This window comes from Arachis hypogaea, chromosome 18 (genome assembly GCF_003086295.3).
Source record: "Arachis hypogaea cultivar Tifrunner chromosome 18, arahy.Tifrunner.gnm2.J5K5, whole genome shotgun sequence".
In the NCBI taxonomy this organism is placed as follows: domain Eukaryota; kingdom Viridiplantae; phylum Streptophyta; class Magnoliopsida; order Fabales; family Fabaceae; genus Arachis; species Arachis hypogaea.
This window is the reverse complement of record NC_092053.1, coordinates 42,044,517-42,057,125: the sequence shown is the minus strand read 5'-3', so window position 1 is coordinate 42,057,125 and position 12,609 is coordinate 42,044,517. Positions and strand designations below refer to the sequence as shown.

Sequence of the window (12,609 nt, the reverse complement as noted above, 5' to 3'; positions counted from 1 at the left end):
GGACTCCGATGCTTAAGTTAGCAAGGGTATTAAGCAGGTTTTTAGTAGAATCAGAGTATGAGTTATACCTGGGTGCTCCAGTGTATTTATAATGTTTGTAGAGTGATCTTTCTAGGGATAAGATAGTTATCTTATATTATCTTTGAGTGAAGTCATCTTTTATCTTTAAGGGAACCGCCCTTATCCTTCTAGGCTTGGGCTGCCTTTGGATATGGGTCGCGTTCCTTTACTTGGGCCTGATTTGGGCCTCTATTGTCGATTTGGCCGACCTCTTTGAGAAGAGATCGGGGATTCTAGACTTGAACAGGTCGGTCGCTTTATCTTCAAGCAGCCCGGGTCGTACAGCTCGACCCAGGGTATGAACAGGTACCAAGAATTAATTCATCTCATCTGGTAAAGAAGAAGAGACTAATAATTCCATATCATCAACCCAATTGTTGAGGTCAATGATGTCAGACGTGGAGCAATCTTGACTGTCTATGTGTCCTAACTCGTACCGTTGATCCAATTGTGGGTCGTTAATTTCCTTTTCGAACGACTTAATCATATTTACAAGCCTATCATCTCCATAGTGAGGGCAAATTACGTAACTAAACCAAGGGGAGAAAAATTACACAATTCAACTAAAACAAAAAATGTAACGGGAATCTCCCAAAAGCAATATCCTATGTAATTTGAAATAACCAAATTCGAATTCAACAAATCAATAGTAATTCAAATTAAATCAATTCGAATTAAACAAAGCAATAGAAACCCTTAGTAATTCGAATCAATATAATTCAAATTATGCATGCATGAGCTCCTAAGGTAATTCGAATCAACCTGATTTGAATTACACACAAATAAGATGCATACTAGTTCAAATCAGCTTGTTTTGAACTAGCACACCGAATTGAAGCCCCTAGTAATTCGAATTAATATGGTACGAATTACACCTTGTTTGGCTGCTCCTAGTAATTCGAAACAACCCAATTTGAATTATAAAGGCTTGCCCTATAAATAGAGTTCGAGTCAAACTCATTCGAACCACTATTTCAAACCCCATACCCCACCAAATCTCAAAGAAAACGACTCCAACTAAGTGTTCAACAGAATATTCAGCTGATAGGGGATGACCCGGATCGACTTTATGGTTTGGATGGGGTCGCACATATAGCTGGTGTCATCAATGAACAGGTTAGTGTGTTTTTTTCCTTTTAAAGTAGGATTTAATGTGTTACTTTTTATATTTTGACCTTTTGTATGTTATAATGGTAGTCATTATATATTGTTGTTAAGTGGTTATATTAGTGGTTTATGGGTGAGCACAAATAAGAAGAAAAAGTTATCCAGAAAAAAATGTTTTTTTGCTTACTTGAGTAGTCCTCGTAGGATAATTTTTTTATCGTAATTAAGTACACTCTTTTTAAGAAAATGTTTTAAAAATATTTTCTCATTAGGCCCAGTTTGATGTGTATATGAAGTTATTAACCATGCTAACGCATAACATGATTTGGTAGAGTACAAGTTGTATGTTCTGCTATACGATATGCATTAGTGAATGATGTTGTGTCAATATGTTCCGATGGCGAGACACAATTTGATACATTCTTTATGCAGCCCCACTGATGTATCTCGAGCATGCGACGGCAGCAGGGCATGCGCCTGGACATGAAGTACGTTCTGTACTTGCAGATGGCTGGCTTATACTATCTAGTGAGGCTGAACAAGAGATTTAGGTCTCGTTTTATTTTTCTATATATATATCTATATATATATACACATATATATATATATATATATATATATATATATATATATAATTATTTAATAATTATTAATACAACATAATAGTTAATAATATAATTACATGTATAATAATTCTGCATTTTTATTTAAATGCGTTGAATATTATAAAATAAAAATAAATACATAATTATATTAAATAATTTTTTTAAATAATAAAAATTATCTCTAACCAAAATATATTTATAATAATGATCCAAAAATACTAGAATGAAGTTAATTGTAAAAATTCATACATCTTATACTAAAGTAAGCATAACCATATCAAAATAACTATAGTATCACTTAGAATTCACTACTAATACTCTACAAAAAAAAAAAACATATCCTACATACATAAGTATCTTCTAATAAAAGTCATTAGTCAACCATACATGTAAAGATTCTAAACAGTACTCTATCTTAGCCAATAAACCACAATAATAATCAGCTTAATCTTCATTGCTTAATCTTCATTGTTACCTTGCATAATTATATAGAAAAGCAGTTAGAAAAATATTCATAATGACATTCATAATTATAAAAATTAAATAGAATTTTTGTTATATTAAGATTTTAGTATACAAAAATTATAAAAATTTTTTTGGATTTTACATGTATAAGCCTATTTCGCATTTCATCAAACAGCTCAAGTGCAAAATCACCCGAAGGAGCACATAATCAATAAGCTTATAAATCAAACCAGCAACATTATTAACGAAATGCGCAGGCTTCCTATCTCTATCTCAGCATGCATATTTCTTACTATAACAAAACAGATTAGCCAACATTCAAAAACAAAAACAAGGATCCAATAGTGGAAATTCCAAAAATAAATTCACACAATAAAATAAAACAAATAAAAAGCTACTAGAAAGAAAGCTGACTCTGACACTAACATTGTATCAAACACCTTGAAGGTGAGCAAAACTTGAGACGCACCAAACCCTCAGTTACTAAGTTCCTTATATATATACATCTACTACTAAAAATTAGATTCTACATCTACTACTAAAAATTAGATATAGTATATAAAATTAGATTCTAGCCTGCAACAGAAGCATAAGATAAGCATCATCCTGAATAAACATAATATAGCAAGCTAAGATAAACATCATCTTGAATGTGCATAATATAGCAAGTAGTCTTTTACTTGTTTAGTCAGTTAGAACTGGAAAAAACACAGAAGATCAAAAGGGTTCAATCTACAAAAATGCTTTCATCCCCTTATCCTTACCATAACCCCACAATCTCACCCCAACCTCATTACGGACTCATTAGTTCCTAGGCCATATCAAAGAAACACAAATAAGAAATGAGCAGTACCTGCAGGCGCTACACCCTTTCAGATAAACTATGAACCTCATCAGATGCTCGCTTTTCTGCATTTGATAATACTTTATTTTCAAGCTTCAAAACAGATAACTGACAAATAAGGGGAGGCAGTGAGTTAATAAATAGGTACTAAATCAAAATGTTACAAAAAGTAAACTCTTAAAAAGCTCAACATTGTAATTTGATACAATCTTAACCTCCATCGTAAGTCTCCTTGAAAGCTCCTCAGCAGCATTCAATGACTCAGAACTTTCACATAATTTTCGTTGGTAGTCAGCAATAAGTTGAGAAAATTCTACATTCCTTGCTAAAATTCTATTTGCTTCAGCTTTCTAAAATATCAACCCAGAATCCATGAATTAGTAGAACACATACATAAAGCATTTGACATTATTTCCATCAATTACCTCGTGTTCAAACTCTTTCATAAAACTATCAAGTCTCTCTTTAGAAAACTTTGGCTCGAGTTCCATTTTATCACGTTCTGATCGTAATACAGTAATAATATCACTCCTGAAGATACACAAAAGTGCAAACCATGAAACCAATCAAGCTACACAGAATTAATGCTACTTTTAGTAAAAGATGTTTTATAAGGAAATAAAATTATTTAAATTAGAAGAATTTTATTATCCACTGTTCCATAAAAAGGGAAGATTATTACGAAGTATGAAAAGCAACAATAACATCAATGTCAGATCTAATAATATTCATACCAAAATGAAACTGTACAAGACCAGTGGTGTACTATGACAAACTCAGTGCCATAATGCTAGCTCATAATCCCATTTTACATAATCGAGCAAAAAACAACGAGTTGAATCTCTTCTTTGAAAAAGAAATAGTTATGGAAGGAAAATTATTGGTTGCTCACATTCCCTCAACTGACCAGCCAATAGATGTGCTGACCAAGGCTGTCTCTAAAGCTAAATTCTGGAGTTTGCGAGAAAAGCTACATGTAACAAAGTTTTAAAGCTATCGAGAACCCAGTTTCAGGGGACATAATAGAGTGAATTGAGTAAATAATCTAGAATAGTCTAGAAGTTGTTAGAGAAGTTATAGGAATTGCCAACTAGATATATTCCTCCCCCATACTCCCTAGCTAACATATGTTTGTAAGGACCCTTCTACCCCTTTCATCTAGCATGCCGAACACTCCTCAACTATGTACATAAATGCTGATTCACTCTAGTACTGATATAGATGTAGAAAATGGTAACAAAACATTAAAGACCAAATAGGTTCCTTGCAAATCTATTGAGCGAGAAAGAACCTAAATTTTTATAATTGGCATCACGTTAATTGGCTTCTTATAGTGTATAATTTGCATGATATCATATTTTAATGTAATTACTGCACACAATAGTATATAAAATACAATATCATCAATCTGAGAACAAATAAACAACTTAACTAGCCTTTGCCATATCTTCATCAAGGCATCTCACACGCTCTGCAGCTTTTTCCAAGGACTTCTTAGCCGCTTCCTTTGATAATGAAAACAATATATATTACAAACCTTTAATACAAAAAACTTAGGAATAAAAACTTAAACTTAATTAAGTTTTAGTCGTTGAGATGATAAAAAAATCATATAAAGTGGGACATTGATTTATATGCTGTATACAAGGATAACTAGAGAAGCAGAAGGCTAAACTCTCCTGGCAGAACTAACAAAAGCTAATATCGTGAACTATAAATAGTTAAATGGGCTTGTTCACATTTCAACTTTCAAGCTCAAAGGGTTTATGCATGAGAGGACATCATATATGTTCTTAATGAACATTTGGGAGAGTGGGTTCAAAACAGAAATATGGAATTGAAACATTGTTTCTGAGAGTCAAAACATCTACTTTACCTGTGAACTATCAATTAAAGTAGCAAGGTCATTGATGAGCGGATAATTTATATGCTTTTTGGCATTGTTTTTAGTATGTTTTTAGTAGGATCTAGTTACTTTTAGGGATATTTTTATTAGTTTTTATGCTAAATTCATATTTCTGGACTTTACTATGAGTTTATGTGTTTTTCTGTGATTTCAGGTAATTTCTGGCTGAAATCGAAGGACCTGAGCAAAACTCTGATGAAAGGCTGACAAAGGACTGCTGATGCTGTTGAATTCTGACCTCCCTGCACTCGAAATGGATTTTCTGGAGCTACAGAACTCCAAATGGCGCGCTCTTAATGGCGTTGGAAAGTAGACATCCAGAGCTTTCCAGCAATATATAATAGTCCATACTTTATTTGAGATTAGACGACGAAAACTGGCGCTCAATGCCAGTTCTACGCTGCATTCTGGAGTCAAACGCCAGAAACACATTACGAACAAGAGTTGAACGCCAAAAACACGTTACAACTTGGCGTTCAACTCCAAAAGAAGCCTCTGCACGTGTAAAGTTCAAGGTCAGCCCAAGCACACACCAAAGTGGGCCCCGGAAGTGGATTTACACATCAATTACTTACTTCTGTAAACCCTAGTAGCTAGTCTAGTATAAATAGGATATTTTACTATTGTATTAGACATCTTTGGTCTCAGTTTTAATCTATTGTTCATCTTAGGAGACTATTGATCACGTTTTGGGGGCTGGCCTCTCGGCCATGCCTGAACCTTCATCACTTATGTATTTTCAACGGTGGAGTTTCTACACACCATAGATTAAGGGTGTGGAGCTCTGCTGTTCCTCGAGTATTAATGCAATTACTACTATTTTCTATTCAATTCGGTTTATTTCTGTTCTAAGATATTCATTGCACTTCAACATGATGAATGTGATGATCCGTGACACTCATTATCATTCTCACCTATGAACGCGTGACTGACAACCACTTCCGTTCTACATTAGACCGGGCGCGTATCTCTTGGATTCCTTAATCAGAATCTTCGTGGTATAAGCTAGAATTGATGGCGGCATTCATGAGAATCCGGAAAGTCTAAACCTTGTCTATGGTATTCCGAGTAAGATTCCGGGATTGAATGACTGTGACGAGCTTCAAACTCGCGAGTAATGTGCGTAGTGACAGACGCAAAAGGATAGTAAATCCTATTCCGGTATGATCGAGAACCGACAGATGATTAGCCGTGCTGTGACAGAGCATTTGGACCATTTTCACTGAGAGGATGGGTTGTAGCCATTGACAACGGTGATGCCCTACATACAGCTTGCCATGGAAAGGAGTAAGAAGGATTGAAGGAAGGCAGTAGGAAAGCAGAGATCCAACAGGGACAAAGCATCTCCATACACTTATCTGAAATTCTCACCAATGATTTACATAAGTATTTTTATTCTTATTTTCTGTTTATTTACTATTATTATTCGAAAACTCATTACCAATTATTATCTGCCTAACTGAGATTTACAAGATGACCATAGCTTGCTTTATACCAACAATCTCCGTGGGATCGACCCTTACTCACGTAAGGTATTACTTGGACGACCCAGTGCCCTTGCTGGTCAGCTACACGGAGTTGTGACAAACTACAAATTAAGATTAGAGCACCAAGTTTTTGGAGCCATTACCAGAGATCACAATTTCGCGTACCAAGTTTTTGGTACCGTTGCCGGGGATTGTTCGAATTTGGACAACTGACGGTTCATCTTGTTGCTCAGATTAGGTAATTTTATTTTATGTTTAAGCATTTTATTTCTAATTTTATTCTAAAAAAATTTTCAAAAATCTTTCAAAATTTATTCCTTTTGTTTTCGAAAATCATTCTAAATTTTTAAGAATGAATTCTAAAGTTTCAAAATGGTATGCTGAAGCTTGGCTGGCCATCAAGCTTTAGACTAACCTGGTATGATTCCTGGAATCTTGATTGAGGACTTTGAATTCATTATTCCTTTTTCCTATATGTTTTCGAAAAAAACATACAAAAATCCAAAAAAATAATAAAATCATAAAAATAAAAAATATTTGGTGTTTCTTGTTTGAGTCTTGAGTCAATTTTTTAGTTTGGTGTCAATTGCATTTTTCTAAAAATTTATGTATTTTTCAAAAATTCATGCATTCATAGTGTTCTTCATGATCTTCAAGTTGTTCTTAGTAAGTCTTCTTGTTTGATCTTGATGTTTTCTTGTTTTATATCTTTTGTTGTTTTTCATGTGCATTTTTGCATTCATGGTGTTTAAGCATTAAAGATTTCTAAGTTTGGTGTCTTGCATGTTTTCTTTGCATAAAATTTTTTTTAAAAATATGTTCTTGATGTTCATCATGATCTTCAAAGTGTTCTTGGTGTTCATCTTGACATTCATAGTGGTCTTGCATGCATCATTGGTTTTGATCCAAAATTTTCATGTTTTGGATCATTTTTATGTTTTTCTCTCTCATCATTAAAAATTCAAAAATAAAAAAAAATATCTTTTCCTTTTTTCTCTCATAATTTTTGAAATTTTGGGTTGACTAAGTCAAAAAATTTTTAAATTTAGTTATTTCTTGTTAGTCAAGTCAAAATTTCAATTTTAAAAATCTTATCTTTTCAAAACTTTTTCAAAAATCAATTCTTTTTTATTTTTTTTACTATTTTTCGAAAATTTAAAAGTATTTTTCAAAATTTTTTTCTTAATTTTATCTTTATTTTTGAAAATTATGCTAACAAGTAATATGATTGATTCAAAAATTTGAAATTTGTTACTTTCTTGTTAAGAAAGGTTCAATCTTTGAATTCTAGAATCATATCTTTTAGTTTCTTGTTAGTCAAGTAATTAATTTTAAATTTTAAAAATTAAGTCTTTTTAATCATATCTTTTTATCATATCTTTTATATCATATTTTTTTCAAAATTTTATCTTTTTCAAAAATTTGAATTTAAAATATTTTTTCTAACTTCTTATTTTCTTATCTTTTCACAATTGATTGTCAAATCTTTTTCAACTAACTATTTGACTTTTTGTTTATTTCTTATCTTTTTCAAAACCACCTAACTACTCTTCCCTCTCTAATTTTCGAAAATACCTCCATCTTTTTCAAAATTCTTTTTAATTAATTAATTGTTTCAAATTTTAATTTTATTTTATTTCTTTTCTTAATTTTCGAAAATCACTAACTCCTTTTCAAAATTTATTTTCGAAAACTCCTCTCTCTCATATTATTCTATTTATTTATTCACTTACTAACACTTCTCTTCATCCCAAATCACTGCTCCTATCCTCACCCTTGTGTTTGGATTATCCATTCTTCTTCACTCTTATTCCCTTTCTTCTTCTACTAACAATAAGGAACCTCTCTACTGAGACATAGAGGATTCCTCTTCTTTTCTTGTTCTCTTCTCTTTCATATGAGCAGGAAAAAGGAAAAAGGCATTCTTGTTGAAGCTGATCCAGAACCTAAAAGGACTCTGAAGAGGAAACTAAGAGAAGCTAAAATTACAACAATCCAGAGACAACCTTACTGAAATTTTCGAACAAGAAAAGGAGAAGGCAGCCGAACCTAACAACAATAATACAAGGAGGATGCTTGGTGATTATACTACACCTACTTCCAAGTTTGATGGAAGAAGCATCTCAATCCCTACCATTGGAGCAAACAATTTTGAGCTGAAACCTCAATTAGTTGCTCTAATGCAACAGAACTGCAAATTCCATGGACTTCCATCAGAAGATCCCTATCAGTTTTTAACTGAGTTCTTGCAGATTTGTGAGACTGTTAAGACTAATGGAGTAGATCCTGAAGTCTACAAGCTCATGCTTTTCCCTTTTGCTGTAAGAGACAGAGCTAGAACATGGTTGGACTCACAACCTAAAGATAGCCTGGACTCCTGGGATAAGCTGGTCACAGCCTTCTTGGCTAAGTTCTTTCCTCCTCAAAAGCTGAGCAAGCTTAGAGTGGATGTTCAGACCTTCAAGCAAAAAGATGGTGAATCCCTCTATGAAGCTTGGGAAAGATATAAGCAGATGACCAAAAGGTGTCCTCCTGACATGCTTTCAGAATGGACCATTCTGGATATATTCTATTATGGTCTGTCTGAGTTCTCCAAGATGTCACTGGACCATTCTGTAGGTGGATCCATTCACCTAAAGAAAATGCCTGCAGAAGCTCAAGAACTTATTGACATGGTTGCAAATAACCAGTTCATGTACACTTCTGAGAGGAATGCCGTGAATAATGGGACACCTCAGAAGACGGGAGTTCTTGAAATTGATGCTCTGAATGCCATATTGGCTCAAAACAAAGTGTTGACTCAGCAACTCAACATGATTTCCCAAAGTCTGAATGGATGGCAAAATGCATCCAACAGTACTAAAGAGGCATTTTCTGAAGAAGAAGCTTATGATCCTGATAACCCTGCAATAGCAAAGGTAAATTACATGGGTGAACCTTATGGAAACACCTATAATTCATCATGGAGAAATCATCCAAATTTTTCATGAAAGGATCAACAAAAGCCTCAACAAGGCTTTAATAATGGTGGAAGAAACAGGCTCAACAATAGCAAGCCTTTTCCATCATCTTCTCAGCAACAGACAGAGAATTATGAACAAAATACCTCTAATTTAGCAAACTTAGTCTCTGATCTGTCCAAGGCCAGTTTAAGTTTCATGAGTGAAACAAGGTCCTCCATAAGAAATTTGGAGGCACAAGTGGGCCAGCTGAGTAAGAGAATCACTGAAACCCCTCCTAGTACTCTCCCAAGCAATACTGAAGAGAATCCAAAAAGAGAGTGCAAGGCCATTGATATAATCAATATGGCCGAACATAGAGAGGAAGGGGAGGACGTGAATCCCAATGAGGATGACCTCATGGGACGTCTCTCAAGCAAGAAGGAGTTCCCTATTAAGGACCCAAAGGAATCTGAGCCTCATATAGAGACCATAGAGATTCCACTAAACCTCCTTCTGCCACTCATGAGCTCTGAAGACTATTCTTCCTTTGAAGAGGATGAAGATGTAACTGGAGAGTAAGTTGCTCAATATCTAGGAGCCATCATGAAGCTGAATGCCAAGCTGTTTGGTAATGAGACTTGGGAAGGTGAACCTCCCTTGCTCATTAGTGAACTAGATACATGGGTTCAGCAAACTTTACCTCAAAAGAGACAAGATCCTGGCAAATTATTAATACCCTGTACCATAGGCACCATGACCTTTGAGAAAGCTCTGTGTGACCTAGGGTCAAGTATAAACCTTATGCCACTCTCTGTAATGGAGAAGCTGAGGATCATTGAGGTACAGCCTGCCACATTCTCATTACAATTGGTAGACAATTCTGTAAGACAAGCTTATGGATTAGTGAAGGACGTGTTAGTAAAGGTTGAAGGCCTTTACATCCCTGCTGATTTCATAATCTTAGACACTAGGAAGGAGGAGGATGAATGCATCATCCTTGGAAGACCTTTCCTAGCCACAGCAGGAGCTGTGATAGATGTTAACAGAGGAAAATTAGTCCTTCAATTGAATGGGGACTACCTTGTGTTTAAGGCCCAAGGCTATCCTTCTGTAACAATGGAGAGAAAGCATGAAAAGCTTCTCTCAGTACAAAGTCAAACAAAGCCCCCACAATCAAACTCTAAGTTTGGTGTTGGGAGGCCTCAGCCAAACTCTAAGTTTGGTGTTGAATCCCCATATCCAAACTCTAAGTTTGGTTTTGGGAGTCTACAACATTGACCTGATCACCTGTGTAGCTCCGTGAGAGCCCACTGTCAAGCTATTAACATTAAAGAAGCGCTTGTTGGGAGGCAACCCAATTTTTATTTATCTAATTTTATTTTTATTTTTATTGTTATTGTTCTTTTATGTTTTATTAGGTTCATGATCATGTGGAGTCACGAAAAAAATACAAAAATCAAAAATAGCAGAAGAAAAATCACACCCTGGAGGAAGGACTTACTGGCGTTTAAACGCCAGTAAGGAGCATCTGGCTGGCGTTCAATGCCAGAACAGAGCATGGATCTGGTGTTGAATGCCAGAAATAAGCAACATCCAGGCGTTCAAATGCCAGAAAGACACCCTGAGAAGAGCTGGTGCTGAACGCCAGAAACAAGCATGGAACTGGCGTTCAACGCCAGAAACATGCTGCATATGGGCGTTGAACACCCAGAATAAGCATCACTTCGGCGTTTAAACGCCAAAATTGCATGCAAAGGCATTTTACACGCCTAATTGGTGCAGGGATGTAAAGTCTTGACACCTCAGGATCTGTGGACCCCACAGGATCCCCACCTACCTCCACTCATATTCTCCCCTCTTCTTAACATTCATCCCATCTTTCCCATAAACACTCTTCCCCATAAACCCCTCCTACCTTCAAAATTCAAAATCTCTTTCCTACCCAAACCCACCTAAAATGGCCGAACCTTAACCCCTCTCCCTCCACTATATAAACCCCTCCATTCTTCTTCATTTTCACACAACACACCCCTCTCTTCTCCTCCTTGGCCGAAACACAACCCTCTCTCCCTCTCCTCCATATCTTCTTCTTCTTCATCTATTCTTTCTTCTCTTGCTCGAGGGTGAGCAATATTCTAAGTTTGGTATGGTAAAAGCATAGCTTTTTTTGTTTTTCCATTACCAATGATGGCACCTAAGACCGGAGAAACCTCTAGAAAAGGGAAAGGGAAGACAAAAGCTTCCACCTCCGAGTCATGGGAGATGGAAAGATTCATCTCCAAAGCCCATCAAGACCACTTCTATGATGTTGTGGCCAAGAAGAAGGTGATCCCCGAGGTCCCTTTCAAACTCAAGAAAAATGAGTATCCGGAGATCCGACACGAAATCCAAAGAAGAGGTTGGAAAGTTCTAACCAACCCCATTCAACAAGTCGGAATCCTAATGGTTCAAGAGTTCTATGCTAATGCATGGATCACTAGGAACCATGATCAAAGTAAGAACCCAAACCCAAAGAATTATCTTACAATGGTTCGGGGGAAATACTTAGACTTTAGTCCGGAGAATGTGAGGTTGGCGTTCAACTTGCCCATGATGCAAGGAGATGCACGCCCCTACACTAGAAGGGTCAACTTTAATCAAAGGTTGGACCAAGTCCTTATGGACATATGTGTGGAAGGAGCTCAATGGAAAGTAGACTCCAAAGGTAAACCGGTTCAATTCAGAAGACTGGACCTCAAGCCTGTAGCTAGAGGATGGTTGGAGTTCATCCAACGCTCCATCATCCCCACTAGCAACCGGTCTGAAGTTATTGTAGACCAGGCCATCATGATTCATAGCATCATGATTGGAGAGGAAGTAGAAGTTCATGAAGTTATCTCCTTTAAATTCTACAAAATAGTCGAAAAGCCCTCTACCTTGGCAAGGCTAGCTTTTCCTTATCTTATTTACCATCTATGTTACTCAGCTGGAGCTTTCATAGAAGGAGACATCCCCATTGAGGAGGAGAAACCCATCACTAAGAAAAAGATGGAGCAAACAAGAGAGCCTATTCATGGAGTTCAAGAAACGCATGAGAAAGCTCATCATCAAAAAATCCCTGAGATACCTCAAGGGATGCACTTTCCTCCCAACAACTATTGGAAACAACTCAACACTTCTCTTGAAGATTTGAGTCACAACATGAATCAATTAA

General features: G+C 35.8%; 1 protein-coding gene and 1 non-coding gene across 2 annotated transcripts; both read right to left on the bottom strand.

Moving 5' to 3' along the window:
• Positions 1-3,089: 3,089 nt before the first annotated feature.
• LOC140181587 (nuclear-pore anchor-like) lies at positions 3,090-3,608 on the bottom strand. The gene is made up of 3 exons (XM_072225622.1): positions 3,507-3,608; positions 3,297-3,431; positions 3,090-3,189 (listed from the first exon to the last, which is right to left on the bottom strand). Exons 1-3 carry the CDS (start codon positions 3,570-3,572, stop codon positions 3,100-3,102), a joined length of 291 nt encoding a protein of 96 aa, XP_072081723.1. The 5' UTR covers positions 3,573-3,608; the 3' UTR covers positions 3,090-3,099.
• A 5,301-nt stretch (positions 3,609-8,909) lies between these two features.
• On the bottom strand, positions 8,910-9,017 carry LOC112773806 (small nucleolar RNA R71). Its single transcript, XR_003188335.1, has one exon. It is a non-coding gene; the product is annotated as a small nucleolar RNA R71 (small nucleolar RNA).
• Positions 9,018-12,609: the final 3,592 nt, after the last annotated feature.